The sequence below is a fragment of the Pinus tabuliformis genome, chromosome X (genome assembly GCF_031772625.1).
Source record: "Pinus tabuliformis cultivar Carrire ecotype Pingquan chromosome X, CPIR1, whole genome shotgun sequence".
In the NCBI taxonomy this organism is placed as follows: domain Eukaryota; kingdom Viridiplantae; phylum Streptophyta; class Pinopsida; order Pinales; family Pinaceae; genus Pinus; species Pinus tabuliformis.
The window spans coordinates 541,067,219-541,087,055 of NC_142308.1; the positions used below are offsets into that span (position 1 = coordinate 541,067,219).

At 39.3% G+C, this 19,837-nt stretch overlaps 1 protein-coding gene across 3 annotated transcripts in view; it reads left to right on the forward strand.

Moving 5' to 3' along the window:
• Positions 1-8,122: 8,122 nt before the first annotated feature.
• Positions 8,123-19,837, forward strand: part of EMB2369 (tRNA synthetase class I (I, L, M and V) family protein) — a 279,373-nt gene continuing 267,658 nt past the window's right edge. For all 3 annotated transcript variants that reach the window (XR_016264120.1, XM_089446857.1, XM_089446858.1), the window contains exon 1: positions 8,123-8,668. Coding sequence is in view for 2 of the 3 variants with exons in the window: in XM_089446857.1 (XP_089302983.1) it covers positions 8,151-8,668 (518 nt within the window). In the remaining variant the exon portion in view is untranslated. The remainder of the gene's footprint in view (positions 8,669-19,837) is intronic.

The following is a 19,837-nucleotide window of genomic DNA, read 5'->3' on the forward strand; positions in this document are numbered from 1 at the left end:
TGAACAATCGAGTGTTAATCCTGAATTAACTAAGTTTAAGGAGGCAAAAGAGTTAAACACTCTTATTTCTCAACAACAGATTGTATTTTGCCATAAGTTGGCAACTATTCATGATCTATGCAACACAAGTAATGCCCTAGTAGACCAGTTATCATATGTCAAGACTTGATTTGAGGACGTAGAAGAGAAAATTGTTGATTTTCTGACACGGCAAGACAACACAGATGGAAGATTGGCCAATCTTCCTAGAATTGAAGAATCACACAAAGGAATTGTTTTTAGAGAATGGGAAATTCATCTCAAGCAAATGGAAGCAACAATATTTCACGCAAGGCATATTTCAAATAATCTCATTGAAGCAGTTAGCGATAACTTATATCAAGCAAATCTCATATCAAGTTGCCCTAAAGGAGCATTGGCAGATATAAAACCACTTACTAAAATGTGGCAAGAAACCTCCAAAAAGCAAGCTGAAGTTATCGATCAGCTAACCAGGATCAACTTGGAGAGTCATTGGTGACTTTTGGTCAAACCACACAGTTAGTGGTTGATGCTCCGATGTTTATCCAATACCACCACACAAACGCTAGCAACATTGAGGGAGGCAATCTTCATCAGCCAAATGAGAATACAACCAAGGTATCCACTTGAGTTAAAGAACATGGTAGTTATCTAGGAGATGTAACAACGAATCGGGGGACAATTTTCCTCCCAGGCTTAGAAAATTTGTTGCAGTGGATTCTAAAGTTGTCCCTTCTTGTTTATTTTGGCTACGTTTGTTGAAACCGCCTAAAGTTGTTACTGTATTTTCTATATTTTTATTTTATCATGAAGTTATAATCCCCTCCATTCTTCATAAGAATGGGTTCTTAATTTCTGAAAGAAGGCTTAAGTTTTCACTATTGTAACTCAAGTCTCTATTAATATATAGTTGAACCATCACCATTTTTCTCATGAGCAGAGCAGTGATATATCGAGTACTATTATCCTTGTGTTATTCTTTAGAGTTGAATGGAAAATTAATTTTGTTCATTATATATGTGTTGTAGCAATTGTGCATTATCATTATTGATATGTGCGATTGGAATCATAAATTATACGTATGAACAGTGAGATCTCATATATGTGACGAATTTATAAGCTAATTTAATTAAGTATTTAATGAAATTAGTTATCTTTTTCTTTGTTTTAACTTCATAGTTACACGATAATCTACATTGTCATGTTAATAATGAAATCTATATAAACAACATTCTTGGTATAGATATTATGTTTATTAATCTTTATTTTCAGTGTTAGTTATATCATAGCTTTATATTTGTATTCAATATTTTTCTTATAATTTCATATAAAGGGAAATTGGTCCCATAGTTCCAGTCAGAGCCATCATTCCAAACAGAAAATATCTGCTCTAAGGTCCCGACCGGGTGGTTTCCCTCAATGTTGATGCTGACATTTCAAGTGATCAACACCATGACATACTCAACTCATAGTTATCAACCATAGTCATACAACTAGCACCCACTTGCACAAGCAAGTCATAAATATATAACCAACATCTACAGTGCTACAACCAACACCCACTTGCATAAATAAGAAATCATAAAAACCCATCACTCTCAAATAGAGTCATAAGTCCTTTATCTCCATGGTCTAACATAATCAAGTATTGAGCATGGATGTCATATCTCATGTTGAGATAACAACCATTACAAGATTCACCTAGCCATTCCCATATGCTATACATCATTCCTTGAACCAGGAAGGTATTAACCACTGATGACAAGCATCCATAAAGGAAACCATTACTAACCAAAATCAACATGTAGAAATGGCCAATCCTCCACCCAAACTCTTGCAACATAAGATTCAGATGATGGGATTCTCACATACCAAAAAAAATAAATAAAAAAATAAATATATATATATATATATATATATAAGAGAGAGAGAGAGAGAGAGAGAGTCCCCTCAAAGATAAAATCCTCTGAAGCCCCATCAAAGGTAAAAATGGTTTGAACGTGGATTGACAGTGTCCGCTGAACTTTCATGCCGAAGACGAATGAAATGGGAATGGGAGTGAGGTCTGAGGATAGGGTGAGAGAGTGAAGGAGCAGATGCCCATTGAAGGAATAGAGCAATATGACATGAACTCAGTGACTGCATTCAACAACAAACCCTTTGTGAAAACTAAAACCTTGTGTTTTTGGTGTTTCTGCAGGGTTTCTTCCTCACATCATGGTTCCAGAGGGAGGAAGTGAGGTCAAGACACCTGTGAGCAACCTTGTGGGTCTTTTCTTTGCTACCAGGTTAATTGAAAGCATAAATGAAATAAACTGGAACACAACTAATTTGCTATGCACTACTGTATGAAACTATAACTATTCAAGCAAATGAACAGAAAACATGAAACTACTTAAATCAATGAGCAGGAAAGCCATGAATCTATGTTGAACCATTGTAATGAAAATGCACCTATTTAACCAGATGAACAATCAAACCATGCATCTATGCTACTGCTATAATGGAAATGAACTGCTAAGTAAATGAACAGAAAGAAGGAATCTATGCTAGAATACAATACATGAAAGAGGAGCTTTGGCTACTAGGGTTGGGACCTAACCCAAGAGCTTCAACCCTCAGAGTTAACTCAGTGCTGGCTCAAATTTAAACTCATCTTCATTATCAAAGAACATTGTATTACATCAAACTATTATAAGTCAAAAGGTCTGAATACTTGCTAACTGACTGACTGACTATTAGTTAACTGCCTAAAAAAACTGAGGTCCTAAGCCTCTCTATTTATACATCTGAAGTCTCAATGACTTCCCTCAAAATTAGGGAGGTACAACTCCCAACTTAATGGTAACTTGTCCTTTCACTTTCACTAGCTCGGCTGCCTTCTAGTAGGGAGGCTGCTTGTACTTCCACTTGCTTGGCTATCTTCTAGTACTCCAGATTTGGTTGTGTGTACTTTTAGCTGATGGAGGGATATTCGAATGGAGGGGTAGTAAATGAGGAGGACTTACCTCCTGTGATTCCTCTCCCTTGTCCCATTTGAGTTTTTACCAAGGTCTTTTACCATAGTTCCTTGCTTTTACCTTTTATCCGTGCATTAAATGCACATTAGACCACAAAGAAAAATATCCAACTCTAACTCAACTCATAAGCAAAATACAATCAAAAGTATGCAATAAGTTGTGAGAATAGTTGGTTTGACTAAGCTAGGAGGTGAATTAAGGCCAATTAAAGCCCATATAATTACTCAATGATGAGACTCATCATCACCCCCCTATTGAAAGTGTTGCTCATCCTCTGAGCAACTTAGTGGCTCTGGTAGCCTCTCTAACATCTCATGCTTTTGTTGTGGTCTTTTCTTCTTGTTTATAGCAGTCTGCTTTCCTTTCTCCTTCTCCCCACTAATATTCTTTGATCTTCAAGCTATGTGGCAGTGTGTTATCTGTTTTAGCAGGCATGTATATTATCATTTCTTTAGCAGCCTAAACATATCCTCATAATGTGTACTTGCTTGCCCTTGGACAACAAGATATCTAAGTGTTAGTTGAGGATTACTTGCAATTAGATGCTGATTAGGGCCATGGGGTTTGATTGTTCAGCTACTTCTTTGTCCTTGAGGCCACTTAGCTCTTTTGTTTCTTGCTGCTTTTTTTTTTTAATTCCTTCTTTCTCTTCTGTTTCAGCATCATGTTTCTTTGTGTTCTCCTTCATCATGTCCCTCTGTATTAGTTTCTTTTGTATCCATCTCCTCCCCATCTAGCTCTGTATCTGCTTTTTCTTGTTTTGTCTCCTCCTTACTAATAGAAGGACTAACATCATAGATGAAGGTTTTTATGTCATCCTCTGCTGGTAAGTCATTGAAGACTGTCCATATTATAGGGATCCTGAGGTTTTGGAGGGCATATCCTTTTTAGAGGTAGTTGGCCACCTTTTTACTCACAAACCAACTACCCCTTAACCTTTACAACTTTTGATCAAATGATGCAGGTGAGTGAGTGAATAGGATACTTACCTATGGCATTAATGCCACGCTGCAAGTGTCAAAGATCAGAGGTGTTGCTGATGGCCATTCTTCTTCCCCCTCTGTTGTTTGTTGATGGTTTCTTGACTGCAGATCAGATGTTGTTGCTGTTGTGTAGCTCTTTCTTCCTCCTCTGCTGTCTGTTGATGGTGTCTATGACTGCAAATCAGATGCTACTTCTGATGCTGTATGGTTTTCTTTTCACCTCTTCTACTGTTTGTTATACAGAGGGAGTAGGAGTGTGTGTGAAGGCAGGGATGATGGTAATGGATGAGGTGATGCTCTGGAAAACATAATCTTCTCCTGCATTGAAGTAGTGAAGTGAAAAAATAATCGAATTTATGGAGGGATGCATGGTAAGGAGTGGGGGAGATGAACATATGTGAGGCAGGGCCCCCTTTGGATCTTTCTCATCCTCTTGCAAACAAAAATTATGTTTTTTCTTCTTTTATTATTATATTTTTTTTTGAAAAACACCTAGGCTGCCTCAGAGAGGTTTTCACCCTAGGTATCTACCCTGGGGGCCTCAAGGAAGGTTTTCACCTAGGGATCTTCTTTTTCTTTCCTTTTTTTCTCGTCCTTGGGCCACCTCACGGAGGTTTTCAATCCAAATATGGGACTCAGGTGCCTCATGGAGGTTTTCCCCTAAATCCTTATTATGTTTTTTCTTTCTTTTTCAGTGCCCTGATGCAGGAGGAGCTGAAACTTGCTCCACCATCACCACTGTCTTATTGATGCTATCATTGAACTCTTGTTTAGATGAAGGCCTCTTGTATAATTTCAATCTATGTCCATTAGCAATGGAATGGCTTCTTCATCTATAGTCCCGATTCACACTAAACCATTGTCATGGCATCTTTCCACCACGTATGGTTTGAGCCATCTTGTTCTTAGCTTTCCCTTGAAGACTTTGTACCTTGAATCATATAATAAGGCCCAATCTCCTTCTTGAAACAAATTCTCCTTAATGTGCTTGTCATGCCAGATCTTCCTCTAAAGCTAAACTATCTCTGTATGAAGGAGGGCCTACATTCTGAATTCATCTAGGCCATTCAAATGGAACAACCTTTCTTTTTGTGCATGACTGAGATCTAGATCTAGTTGGCCTGCCATCCTCAATGTTTTATATTCTAATTCAATGGATAGTAATGCCTTTTTCCCATAGACCAGCTCATAGGGTGTAAACCCAGTGGTGGTCTTCCATGTTGTATTATAGGCCCAGGTGGCCTCAACTAGTCTCTTAGCCCAGTCTCTTCTGCTACTGTTCACTACCTTGGTCAGGATGTTCTCTAGTGCTCTGTTGGTCACCTCCACTTGCCCATTAGCTTGTGGATGATAAGGAGTGGAGGTCCTATGTTTGATCTTGTGATGCTTGAGCAGTTCTTCGATCATGCTGGAGGTGAATTGGCTGCCTTGGTCTGTGACTAGTTCTCTAGGGTACCAAAATTTGTAGAATATGTTCTTCCTTAGGAACTCAACTACCTTTTCTTCTGTTGTTGCCTTGATTTCTTTGGTTTCTGCCCACTTAGTCAAATAATCAGTGCACATAATGATGTGTTGTTTTTTCTTTGAAGGAGGGTTGATAGGCCCAATGAAGTCAATGCCCCACTTTTCAAATGGCTCGAAAGTCACTTGAGGCTGTAGGGGCATTTCATCCCTTGGAGTCGGCTTTCCCATCCTCTGGCACCAATCACACTGACTAACATATTTCTTCACATCCTGATGAAGAGTAGGCCAATAATAGCCTACTTGCAACACCTTGAATGTTGTCCTTTTTGCTACAAAGTGACCTCCACAAGGCCCATCATGACAAGTCAGAAGGATGTCAAAGACCTCCTCTTCCATTACACATCTTCTCAACATTTGATCTGGGCCAAGTTTGAACAGATTGCCCCCAATCCAAGTGAAGGGGGCACTTTTCTTGATTATCTTGCTTTTTTCTTTGGAGGAAAGGTTTGGTGGGAACTGTGCTGACACCAGATAGTTTGCTATATCAGCAAACCATGGGGAGAGCACCGAAATAGCAAACAAATTCTCATCTGGTAACTAATCATCCACCATTCCTTCTTCACATGCAGGCAGATTTATTCTAGACAGAAAGTCAACAACAACATTTTCTTTACCATGCTTATCAACAATAGTTCAATCAAATTGCTGCAATAAAAGTAACCACCTTATGATTCCAGCATTTACATCTGGTTTGTTCATTAAATATTTAACTGCAGCATGATCAGTATGCACAAATGTCTGATAGCCTGTAATGTAATGCCTAAACTTGTTCAATAAATGCACAACAACCAGGAGTTCTTTTTCTGTCACAGTATAGTTTAGTTAAGCCTTTGATAGGTTTCTACTGGTAAAGTAGATGGCATAAGGCAATTTCTCTTATACTTGTCCTAAGGTTGCTCCTATGGCTTTATGTGAGGCATCACCATGAATGTGAAAATGGAGGGCCCAGTTTGGGCCTCTAAGGATTGGTGCAGTGGTTACCTTATCCTTTAGAATGTCTAGGGCCTCTTGACATTTCTTTGACCATATAAATTCAGAATCTTTGGCCAATAATCCAAACAAATGAGAGGCTAGCTTGCTGAAGTATTTTATGAACATTTTGTAATATTTAGCTAGACCTAAGAAACTCCTAACATCTCTCTGCTTTTGTGGAGGAGGGACCCTTTTAATGATTGCTACTTTGTTTGGGTCCACTTGCAGTCCTTGCTGCGATATTGAGTGACCTAGCACAGTCACTTCAATCATTAGGAATTCACATTTTTCTGGACTGAGGGACAGGTTCATCTCAATGCATTTGCGTAATACTTTGGCCAAGTTAGTCAGGGCCTCTTGGAAATCATAGCCATAAGGTGTAAAATCATCCATGTAATCTCCACAGCGTCATGAACTAATTCAGTAAAAATACTTAGGACTTCTCTCTAGAAAGTGGCAAGAGCATTACACAAGCCAAGAGGAAGGATCCTATAGGCAAAAGTACCCCAAGGAAAGGTGAAAGTGGTCTTATCCTGGTCTTCTAGGCAAATTTGGATGTGGTTGTACCCACTGAATCCATCTAGGAAAGAAAAGAATTTATTCCCTGTCAGGCCATCTAACACTTGGTCAATGAAGGGTAAGGGGAAATGATCCTTCTTGGTGGCTTTGTTCAGCTCCCTATAATCGACACAAATACTCCATTTCCCATATTTCTTGGGAACTAGCACTAAAGGATAGACCCACTTACTATTAGAGATAGGGTAAATGAACCCTGCATCTAGCAGTTTCTGCAGTTCTTCCTTGACTATGTCTTTGAGGGCTGGATTCATTCTCCTTTGTGGTTGCCTGACTGGCTTTCAACCTTCCTTGATGTATATGTGGTGAGTACACATTGAGGGGTGTACTCCCTTCATTTCCTTATAGTTCCAAGCAAAGGCTTCTAGGTTCTCTTTCAACAAGTTACATAGTTGTTCCTCTTCTAAAGTAGAAAGAGATGAATTAATCTTCAAGGTTTTTTCTATGCCAAATTCTATGGTTTTGACTCGGATTGGGTTGGAATCGGCCAAGCATAAGTCAATTTAATGACTGTTCAGTGTTTCCTTTACTTCTTCTTCTAGTGATAATGGACTAGGAGTTGGGCTTCGACATATTCAACAACTTCCAATTGATTTTCAGGGTCTCCGTCATCCATGATAGGAAGAGCATTGTGGCAGTCGCTACATACATCTCGAAATTATGCTTATCAAGATTATTGAACTTCTTTTATCCTACTTACATTATACATATACACAAAGATCTCTGAAGTCTATAATTCTTGCTAATAATTTGGTGTAGACATAGGTACTTAAAATAAGCAAAAATATATACAAAATAACTCTTGTTCATATACAATATTAAATTCATACATTTCAAAATTCAATAATTAAACTAACTCACAACTAAGTCACAACACTATCTATGCGGCTATGTTATATTTGTAAAAATAAGTTGGAGATATATCAATATTTATATTTGTGAAAATAGGTTTAGAATATATTCCAACCGGAGTGGTTACATGTTTGCGTGTGTCTCGCGCCCCTCCTATATATTTAATTATAATCAAAATTTATTGAATTGAAGTTGAGTTTGGATGACAAGAAATTGGACGAGTGGCGTGGGAATAGCAACAGCAATGGCTCAGGCTCTGCAAGCATCGCAGAGAGATGGAGCTTCATGCTTAGCTTCCTATGACTTCTCAACCAAACATGTACAAATGCCTTACCACATTACTATCTACAAAGTTTCCTTCCCCCAAATTCCACCCAAATGCCTCCTCTTCAGATCATTCCAGAGCGGGAAATTTCACACCAGACGACGCACAAAATTTCTGACCAGAAATGGCTTCATTTTCAATTGTTCTCACAAGGCACCTAAACAGTTGATTGCCACATCCGCCACGGGTTTACATTCCAACGAGGTGCGGTCACCTGAAAAGGGAGAGGAGGTTGAGGAGAGGAGTGTGAAGAAGCGGCCGAGGAGCTATCCCTTCAATGAGATAGAACCTCATTGGCAGCAGTACTGGGAACAGAACCAGACTTTCCACACCCCTGATGAAGTTGACACCACCAAGCCCAAGTTCTACGTCTTGGAAATGTTCCCTTACCCCAGGTCGAGTACTGGATTTTCTCTTTCCTTCGACTACTTATTTAATGAAATTCCTTCATGGGAGTTGAAGTGCTGACCATCTCATTCGCAAATGAGTCATGCGTTATATGACAATTTTAACAAAAGCGAAGCGTCTTTTTGTGGCTTTCAATGGGAGAAAACACAAGAAATTGTTTATTACAAAGTGTTGCAATCAAGGAAAACGTCAAGAGTTAAAGAATTTTAGGCTACTGCAGTTGTCGAATCTCCTCAAGTTGAGGAATTCAATATCTAAGCATTATAAAAATGTAGGATAATTATTCACCATTACTTGACACAAGTTTTGAACAATACGTAGCCAGTGACTAGAGCTGGAAATTATTATGAAACAGTCTGGGTGTTGAAGAATTCTTCTTTCTTTTTCTACTTCTTCTGATAAGATGCTTTCCGTTATCAGTGTGTGCTAACTCTGCCCTTTTCTTAATCACGGAATGGCTTACAGCTTTCTGGAAAGATCCCTTTGGCCAAGAAGCCACTGGTGGGGGTGGGGTTATCTATTCTGCCAAAGACTCCCAGGACTTGGCACCTGGTCCCGATTGTTTGACACTACCCACTTGCACTGATGAGATGGCCCACAAGAGGCAAAACGTCTTTCTGGGGATTTGAACCTGGATGTCCCTAACATCTCTTGGTGTGAAGTATGAAACACCCCACTTCCGGAACCCCCTTGACTATATTTTTCATGAAAAAAAAATAGTATCTGTACATTTGACTATAAAAAGTTAACAAATCTTTCCCTACTTGGAAATGTCCTCATTTCCTTGTGTCAATATTTAATCTCAAATCTTACTGAAATGTTTACACAGACTCAAAGTCAGCGAAATCATGAGGCGTGTACCATTATAACAAAGGATTATTTCTTATTGGCCAAACATACTAGCAGCCTTTGGATACATCACTGCTCTGCATAACGTTCTTGTTGACACCTAATCCTCTGCGATTGGGTGAATTTGGAATGTGAACAGTCATCAAGAAGATGAACTGATCAATCATATTCATGTATATAACAATAGCTACCTAATGAAATAAATGAATCAGTTTTTCTGCCAAGTCTGGAGTTATTCCTGGCCTGACATGGTATCAGAGCCAGTTCTTAAAATAGTTGTAACTCCCTTCATTTCTGTTGTTGTCCTCTGTCGTTCTGACCTGAGCTCTGTCCTCAAATGCCTCTGTCATTCTGCCACACCTGCGCTGCCCTGAATTCACTCAGAATCCAAAACTGTTCCAGCGCCTCTGGGCTCTGTCCATTAACGCATCTGTCCACTGAGCTTTCGATGCCAAAGATCTGTTGTGGCGGTTGAAGGGAAAGCGACTGCTGTTTGAGGGGACTCGAAAAGATGGTACCGTGATAGAGCCATTGTAACCTGGAAGCCATTGTTATCACTGTATTGCCTGTATTGACAGTGAGTGCGGCATACTGTAGTGTAAAGAATCGCTCCAAAGATTTAAAAATTGCTGTTGAAAAATACTTCCGGCGCAGTGGGGGAACAGTAAACGTTGGAAGTTGATATTTGATTTGCTATCTGCTAACCCCTGCATTGTTTGAATCAAGCATTTTTCTAGTTCTTCGAACCGCGGCATACTGTCCACCTCTCAAAATTGCTTGCCATCATTAAGTTTAGGTGATTCCGTTCCGCGGACGTTTGGGCAGACCCATGAGCTAGGCCGGTGTATTACCCGCCATCCTTACTGGATGCTATATTCTTCCGAGACCGCCCAGCAATGGACTGACATGGTCACGCCAGTCTAGCAGATCGAAGAACTCATTAAAGTCATTGCATGGCAAATCAGAAAAATAAACCTGCAACTCTGGCATTAAGGCCCCGCCATGGCCATTCCCACAGAGATTTGTGAGTGTTTTGACAACAAAATCAACGTCTGAAATCGTGTTTATGCCGGTCGCACACCCAAGATCTGCAATTCTGAGAGGACCCTCCTTGGGAAATGCAAGCTTCTAAAGGGCTGCTTCAAAGACAGGCTGCAATACGTGGAAGACATTCCTCTGTCTGTCGGGGTTTTCGGCGTAACATGCATCGCCATTGCCGGAGTACATGTGAAGAACTCCCTGCAGATTAATGCCGCCTCTGTGAACGATTTTCACATGTTGTAGAGTGCCCTTATCCATTGCCATTTTTGCAACTTCATCTGAATTGGGCAGCATTTAACACAAAGTGCTCAATTGTTTATGTATATGATGTGATATATATTACAGTAGTAACACAAAGCGCTCAAATTGTTTATGTATATGCGGTGATATATGTTACAGTAGTAGCGTTTAACACAAGCGCTCAATTTTTATGTGATATATATATACTGTGATATATGGTACGGTGATAGCGTTCAACACAGTGCTCATATTTTACAGTGGCAGCGTTTAACACAAGCGCTCAAATTGTTTATGCGGTGATATATATGTGGTGATATATGTTACAGTGGTAGCATGTTATCAGCATTCGTTTCAATAGTCAATAATATATAAATGGCGTAGCAGAATCAGAATCATTCTTTTAGCAGCAAAAGTCTTTTTTTCTCCACAAAAGCACATTCTTTTTGCCATTAGAAGTATTATTCTATCAGCAAAAGTTATTTTTTTTCACAGAATGCATTCAATCATCTCTATGGTAGGAATAGTTCTCACTGGCAAGGAGAACTATCCTGAATGGTCCCGGATGATAAAACACACCCTCATCTTCAATGAGTTGTGGAAAGGAGTCTCCGTCGGAAAAGGAGAAAATGACCCAGTGCAGCCTACATCAGACAAAGAGCTCGTCATTTGGGAAAACAAGAACAACAAAGCCTATGCATTAATCGCAACATCTGTAAATGAAGAAGTAAGTTGCCATATTTCATCATATTCAACTGCCTTTGAAGCTTTACAAAAGCTGAAAGAACTCTATGACTCACATTCTGCACTTGAAGTTGTTCAGCTCATGATTAAACTCTTCACTCTTGAACTGAAAAATAATGATCCTCTTGCTCTTGCATCTGAAGTAAAGTCTATAATGCATGATATTAAATCCACTAAGGTTGAGCTGGATATCCCTCTTATTGCTTTTCTCAAGGCACTCTATCCTACCTACTCCAATTATCTTGAGTCTTTACAAGCAAATAGAAATCTTAAAGATATAACCTTTGACTCTCTTGTGAAAAAGTTTGCTGAAAGAGAGAAAGCCTTTGGAAAGAAGACAGTCCCTGAATCTTCTGAAGAGACTGTTTGCCTTGCTCATAAAGAAAAGCATCCTACTCAAGATTCTACAAGAGGAAGAGGTGGACGAAGAGGAAGAGGAAGATACTTCAGAGGCAGGGCAGACATTCTCAAGCAGAAAAAACAGATCTGCATTGCATTCGCTGCAAACGAAATGGATCACATGATGCTTCTACATGCAAGCTACCATGGGACAAAATTGAGCAGAAAAGGAACCAGCAGAAAGGTAAAACTGATGATACAGACAAAGGTAAAGCACCTGAATTCGCTCACTATATTGAGGCACAATGTAACATTGGAGTAAATGAAGATTTGTTTAATGCTTCACTTGCTTCTTCGAAAAATGATTGGTTGCTTGATTCAGGAGCAACCTGTCATATGACTCATAGGAAAGATTTTTTTGAAGATTTTACTGACAATGTTGATGGAGCAGTATACTTTGCAGATCAGTCAAAAATCAAGCCATCAGGGCTTGGCACAATCAGGCTTAAACTGCCTGGTCTTCCAGACTTTCTTCTGGATCATGTTCTATATCTCCCACAGCTCAAGAGAAACTTGCTGTCCTTGGTCCACATCCGCCAGCAAGGTCACTCCATTCATATGTTTGATGGCAAGCTTGAGGTAAGAAAAGCATCTGACCACTCACTTGTCATGAGGGGAATAGAAGAAGAAAGGCTTCTCAAACTGCAAGGAACCTCTGCTCATGCACAACATTTCTCATCATGAAGAATGTACACTTCCATCAAGTTTATTATGGCATGCTAGATTTGGACATTTAAACTATGACAGTCTCCACTTATTGAAGAAAAATGGTGTTGCTGGTTTGCCTACAATTCCTAGGAAACATAAACAATGTGATGCTTGCATTCTAGGAAAGCATAGCAAACAGTCTTTTCATGACTCACATTCAAGAGCACATAGGAAGCTTGAACTTATTCATTCAGATTTATGTGGTCCAATGCCTGTTTCTTCTGCAAATGGAAATAAATATATCATGACATTTATTGATGATTACACCAGAATGTGTTGGGTTTATTTATTGAAGAACAAATCTGATGCTTTTCAAACATTCAAGAATTTTCATAAATGGATTGAAAATGATGCACAATCTCATATTGGGTCTATTCGCACTGATAATGGAAAAGAATATACATCAAATGAATTTGAACACTATCTTCGCCAACATGGGATTAAACATCAAACAACTGTGCCTTATAATCCCCAACAGAATGGTGTAGCTCAAAGAATGAATAGAACAATCTTGAATATGGTACGATCCATGCTCTTTTTCAAAAATGTAAAGATAATGTTTTGGGCTGATGCTGTTCTATGTGCTGCATATATAAAGAATAGATGTCCATCTAATGCTATAAGAAACAAGACTCCTTATGAATTGTGGTATGGACATGTTCCTTCGGTAAAACATCTCAGGATCTTTGGTTCCACCTGTTATGCTTTGATACCAAAGGTACATAGAAACAAACTTGGTGCTAGAAGTCGTAAGTGTATCTTCCTGGGGTATTCAAACACGTCTAAAGCATACCGCCTCTATGATGAAGTAAATAAAAAGTTTGTTGTATCTAGAGATGTCATTTTTCTGGAATCATCCAAATCTGACAATGTTGTTGAGCGGCAACTTGATCGCTTGGATAGATTCGCAAAAACAAAATCATTTCAAGAATTTGATAATCAGATTCCACATCTTGAAGGGGGGATTCCTATACTAGATCAACATGTGGAATCTTCTTCTGAAGAACAATCTCCCCTGCATGAAACTCCAACAACGGATGATACTTTAAGTGATGTAATTGATAGAATTGGGAGACTCAATCTTGATTCAGTCCCAACTCAATCAACAGAGCAGCCTGGACCATCTCAGAAAGGTCCCCCAAAGTGGCTGACAAAGACACTTGAAAGTGTTCATCCTGATGAAATTGGAAAAACAGGAACCAGAAATTCAAACCGACAAAATGGAGGTGATGTAGATGACTCTAATTCACCTGTTGATATGGATGTTACTTATGATTGTGAATTGAACTTGTCTACAGATTTTGAACCAACTTCCTTCAAAGAAGCTGCTTCTCATGATGAATGGAAAGAAGCGATGAAAAAGGAGTATGATGCCCTCATAAAGAATGGCACTTGGAAGCTGGTTGATCCTCCATTTGGAACCAAACCAATTGGCTGCAAGTGGGTCTACAAGAACAAATACAAAGCTGATGGCTCACTTGACAAGCACAAAGCTAGGCTTGTGGCAAAAGGCTTTGCACAGAAGGAAGGGGTCGATTATGAGGAAACTTTTGCCCCACAGCAAAATGGGCCACCATTCGGACACTCTTTGCACTAGCTGCTCAGAACGGTTGGAAAGTCCATCAAATGGATGTAAAAACTGCATTCTTGAATGGAGATCTAAAAGAGAATGTTTTTATGTCCCAGCTTGAAGGATTTGCTGTGAAAGGACATGAACATAAAGTATGCAAACTTGTGAAGTCCTTGTATGGCCTCAAACAAGCACCACGAGCCTGGTATGAAAAACTAACTGAGCATCTTCTGAAACTCAACTTCAATCATTTTGATCTTGATGATGCAACTTTATTTGTCAAGAAAGTTGGCAAAACAGTTGTATATCTTGTGGTATATGTAGATGATCTTTTAATGACAGGGAACAATGAAAGCTATATTGCATCCATAAAGAAAGAATTAGGAAAAAGTTTTGAAATGACTGATTTGGGCTATGTTCATTACTATCTTGGCATTGAAGTAACCCAACATTCAAAATCCATATTTCTTTCTCAAAAGAAATACATTGGAGATTTGTTAAACAGATTTGGCATGACAGAGTGCAATCCTCTTTCTACTCCAATGGAACAAAACTTAAAGCTCACATCTATTGAAGGAAAGGAATTTGAGGATGCAACAAAGTATAGACAGCTTGTAGGAAGTCTCATCTACCTCACTACTACCAGACCAGACATTTCATTTACTGTTGGAATCCTCTCCAGGTTCATGCAAAAGCCTTGTGAGGGACATTGGTCTCCTGCAAAAAGAGTTCTAAGGTACTTGAAGGGAACTCAAGACCTTGGAATCAAGTATACACAGGTGGACGACTTCAGCTTGATTGGATACTCTGATTCAGACTTCGATGGAGACAAAGAAACTGGAGTATCTACTTCAGGATATGCTATGAGTCTTGGATCAGGAGCTATCTCTTGGAGATCACACAAACAATCAGTTCTAGCAAATTCCACAACAGAAGCAGAATACATGGCAGCAGCTGAAGCAACGAAAGAAATTGTGTGGCTCAGGAAAATTCTTGAAGATTTGCAGGTAAAACAAGTACAATCAACTCCACTCATGATTGACAACACCTCTGCAATAAAGTTGGCCAAGAACCCAAAGTTCCATGATCGTACAAAGCACATCAATACTAAATATCATCTGATCCGACATCATGTTGAGGCTAAAACAATCCATCTTCGTCATTGTTCCACAAATGAGAAAATTACAGACATCTTCACCAAAGCGCTTGGAAGAGAAAAGCTTGAAAGATTCAGAACGATGCTTGGACTCACCAACATCCCTTCAGATTAAGGGGGGGAATGTTGACACCTAATCCTCTGCGATTGGGTGAATTTGGAATGTGAACAGTCATCAAGAAGATGAACTGATCAGTCACATTCATGTATATAACAATAGCTACCTAATGAAATAAATGAATCAGTTTTTCTGCCAAGTCTGGAGTTACTCCTGGCCTGACAGTTCTGTCCACAATTTTATTAATGGCAGGGTTTTGTAGCTTTGACTAATTTATGTTCTCTTTTTCCCATTCATGTTGTTAATATTTTGACAGAAAAAAGGACAAGAATAGAGTGATTCACCATTTTTATCCATTGGATTGCATAAATGCAAAAGAAAGATAGTTACAAACTACAATATTGTTCTAAATTCTAGCCAATGACCATGGTGGCATTGGTAGAGAGCTGGTATCTTATGTGGATGCCTCTTTATATGTAGTCTACTCACATTGTTACACCTTCAGGGAAACTACCTTTAGAGACACATTCAGTTTGATGTGATGATGCTGCTTGGATGAACTCTTTTGCTCATCTTCTTAAATTTAGACCTGCTCTTCCACTTCTTTCCATCAAATACATACATGAGCTCTTTTAGACAACTCTACAGTGGTATATCAGCTCTTATGCATTCTACCTCAGATTATATGTGCGCTTGCTGATGGTATTCCATGGCGATCTTTTTTGCAGTTGATATGCTTTCATGTGTGGGTTCCTTGCTTAGATGTGGTGCGATGGTTTCTAACCTTGTCATGATGAAAGTAATAAAAATTGGGTTTGAACTTTGAACTAATAACACTTCTTAACAATAAAGATTTTATTATTTTGTCTCATGTACCATGGGGGGACATAATTGTCCTTGGATAAATGTTGTCTTGACTTAAGCCAAATTGTACTACCGGTGATCTAGTTGAGTAACTTACTCCATATCTTAACCATGCCTATCACTCTCCATCATTTCCCTTTCACTAACATGCCATTCATAGAAAAAATACTATCCCCACTTATGTTTGACTTTTCAAATGTCAGCTAGCAAGGTCTAATGAAGAAACTAAAGAAAAATGAAAGCAAGCCTAAGTTAATTGAAGTAAAAAAGGCTAGACTTAAAGAGTGTAAAAGCAAAAAGTGAAAAAATAATGAAGCTAGAGTTATGTCATTTTGTTGAAAAAGATCCACCCCCTAAACTCCTATGCTAAAAATGCATATCTAAAAAAATCGACTTGAAAAAATCAAAGAAAAAAATACAAAATGGGTAATAAATAAGGTGCTGAAGTGATAACTCTAATCAAAAGCTCCATTTCAAAGGTTTTCATGTACAAATTGAAGATTCCTAGATTTTAAAAGCTAGTTGGACTAGTTTATAGACCTTAGACATCATTTATATGACTTTGAGGGTTAATATATAAATGTTCGATTCCCCTTCCACAATATATTCATCACTTTTACCTATCTTTAACGAAATACTTCGTGTCCTAGGAATTGACACATGTAATAAGGATGAAAGTGTCTTGCCATGGTGAACTTAGGCAAATGTATAGATTAAATTATGCCATGAGGTTGTTAGAAGGGATTATCTAATGTTTTTTGCCTAATGACTTGTTTTTAAGCTCGACTCATCGTTGTAGGTGGGTGCCCCACATAGGGATCCATGCACTATCTCAAGATTCATAGCATAACCTCGAGCTCTGTGCCATTTTTATTGGGATCCATGTCATTGCATTTGAATCCAAGATAACACAGTGGATAATGACGAGCATGCTACATCACTACAAAGGTGTGCACATTAGCACAATATACACTTGTCAGCATATGGAGCATGCATGAGCCTCTTGGAAGAATATTTTCACACGTGTGGATGGTTAGAGGTGATTTTAGCACATAATTTGAGGGTGGTCAGCTTAAGGGGCAATTACCCCTTGACAGGGTGCGCAAAATTTGCTAGATCAATACCATTGGATGCATAATGGCTATGACATTTCTGAAATGGGGTTTGGTACCCAGCAAAATGGGTAACCCCATAGGAGAATTTTTTTCTCCTACATTTGATAGCCAGCCAGTTAGCCAGACAACCAACAGCGCCTGCCAGCCACCATTAACAATTATATGCCATGTGCCTTCGACATTTGCATTAGCCATGTGCCTCTTACCATCCGACTTGGACACTTGGGATGAAGGTGGGCTGCTATTCAAAAGGTACTTCGATCATTTTGCAATCAGGTGCTTATACTTGTTTGTTTTAGGCATTTAGTATGGATAAAGGAGTGATTTGGAAGATTGACCGATCTTGATTGTAATTTTGTTTTCTCACATTATCAAGGGGTTAGTATTTAGCCCTAGTCTAGTGGGACCTCCTTTAAGGACCATATGGTTATAGGAGGGGGCACTACTTGGAAGACCATGATTGAGATAGTGTGTTCATCTTCCTCTATGCCATACTTATCACTTTCCCTGTCATGTCCCTTTTCTGAGTAATCATTGTAGGGGAAACAATCGATTTAATTAGATTAAAATGTGGTCAGGAGAACAAAGGGAAACTTTATGAAGTCACATTATTATGTATTTACTTGCCCATGTTATTGGTGTCCATGGATTACTTGCCCATGGTATTGGCACCCACAGACTACTTGCCCATGGTATTTGTTAATTTTTGGAATGTTCTATGCTTAAGAGCAATTTACTTCAATTTTCTTGTTAGCCCAATTTCAATGTCCAGTTTAGCAATCACATAAGCATGATAGTAAAATGCAGATAGAACATAAACATAAATAGTAGAAGACAAGCCAAGACTGGACACAAGATGTGGCCCCAGCCAGGGACAAACCCCAATGTGGGGAAACCCTTGATCAATTCTTCTTATATTCTTCAATAGTTCAGCAGAGACATAGGGATAGTACAAATATACAAATCTGGTGTTTTATGACAGCAGTAGTAAAGCCTTGACCAGAGAAGTCAATGCTGGTCAAACTGGATGGAAATCTTTCTCTAAGTGGCTTGGACAAGTCCAGTGAACTTCGACCTTCAACTGTAAACACAATCAGCCCAAACACTGCTCATAATTCTGATTTCATTTGTAGTAGATTGCTGTTCTGGTTAGGGCACTTGCAACAGCCCTAAACTCCCTTGACAGTGTTGATTTGCTGATCCCAAAACAGTCCTAAGAGAGCTGTGGCATATGCTTGAGTAAGTCCTCCCTTTGCTGTGAAACTGTGGCACATTCTAGACTGCCCTATGCAGCCCTTGCTATGGTGCTATGGCCTGCGGCCTAGCACATAGAAACTCTTGTAGCAAATGTCCTCAAAACAGTTATACAAACATCATCAATGCAGCAGTATTAGACTACAAGAACTCAGCTTAATGTTAGCACCCAATCCGCATATGTAACTAGCCCTACGTTGATCTGATCTAAGTCTTGAGGGCAGACTTCTTCAATGTACAACTTCTCCTTATGACTGCGGATTCAGAACCTTGCTAACAGTCCTTAAGGCATGCCTAGGGACAACCTCATTTGCCACGCTGTCACCTACAACACACACAGATTTTCATGCTGTCCATCTAGGCTTCTTCACGCTTATGTTAAGGCTCCCTCTTGACTGCAGCTAGGGTTCATCTTGCTGTGGCTAGGGCTCATCTTTTGCTGCAGATAAGGCTCCTCTTGCTGCAGCTTAGGGCCTCCCTCGTTGCGGATAAGGGCCTCCTCTTGCTGCGTATTAGAGCTCCTGTTGACTGAGGCTAGGGCTCCTCCTCTAACTGCATATTAGGGCTTCTTAGATCTGCGGCCAGATCTCCTTCATGACTGCGGCTAGGGCTCTCCCTTTGACTGCGGCTAGGGCACCTTTGTGACCTTTCTTTCCACCACGTCCTCCTTGTGAGAGGACAAACCCAAACGAGTGGAGAGAGAGATCATGAGTGATGTGCTCCTCAAATGACTTGAGGTCTCCTCTATTTAAATGCAATGTTGAGGTTGAGCTGGGGGTAATTTGGTTGCTGGCTGACCTTGACAAATTGTCAATAATACAAATAAATTCATATCTCCATTAATACATGTCGGAATCCAATGATTTTTAGATCAATCCTACACCTCTCATAGAGAGGAATCCAAGAAAAATATCAGCTGCCATAAATAAGGTGACTCACATGGAGTTTAGCCCTAGTTGCCAATTTTAACAGTATTGGTATCCACGAAAAACTTACCCATGGTATTGGGGTGGCCAAAGATTATAAAAAGGAGCTCAAGATCATTCTTTAGACATGTCTGGATATTTGATGGATTGTTTACTTTGGCTCTTGGAGCTTGCTTGAGGTTTTATAACCGCGAGCATGATCTTCTTCGGTGGAGCAATTACCCGTCCTAGTTGA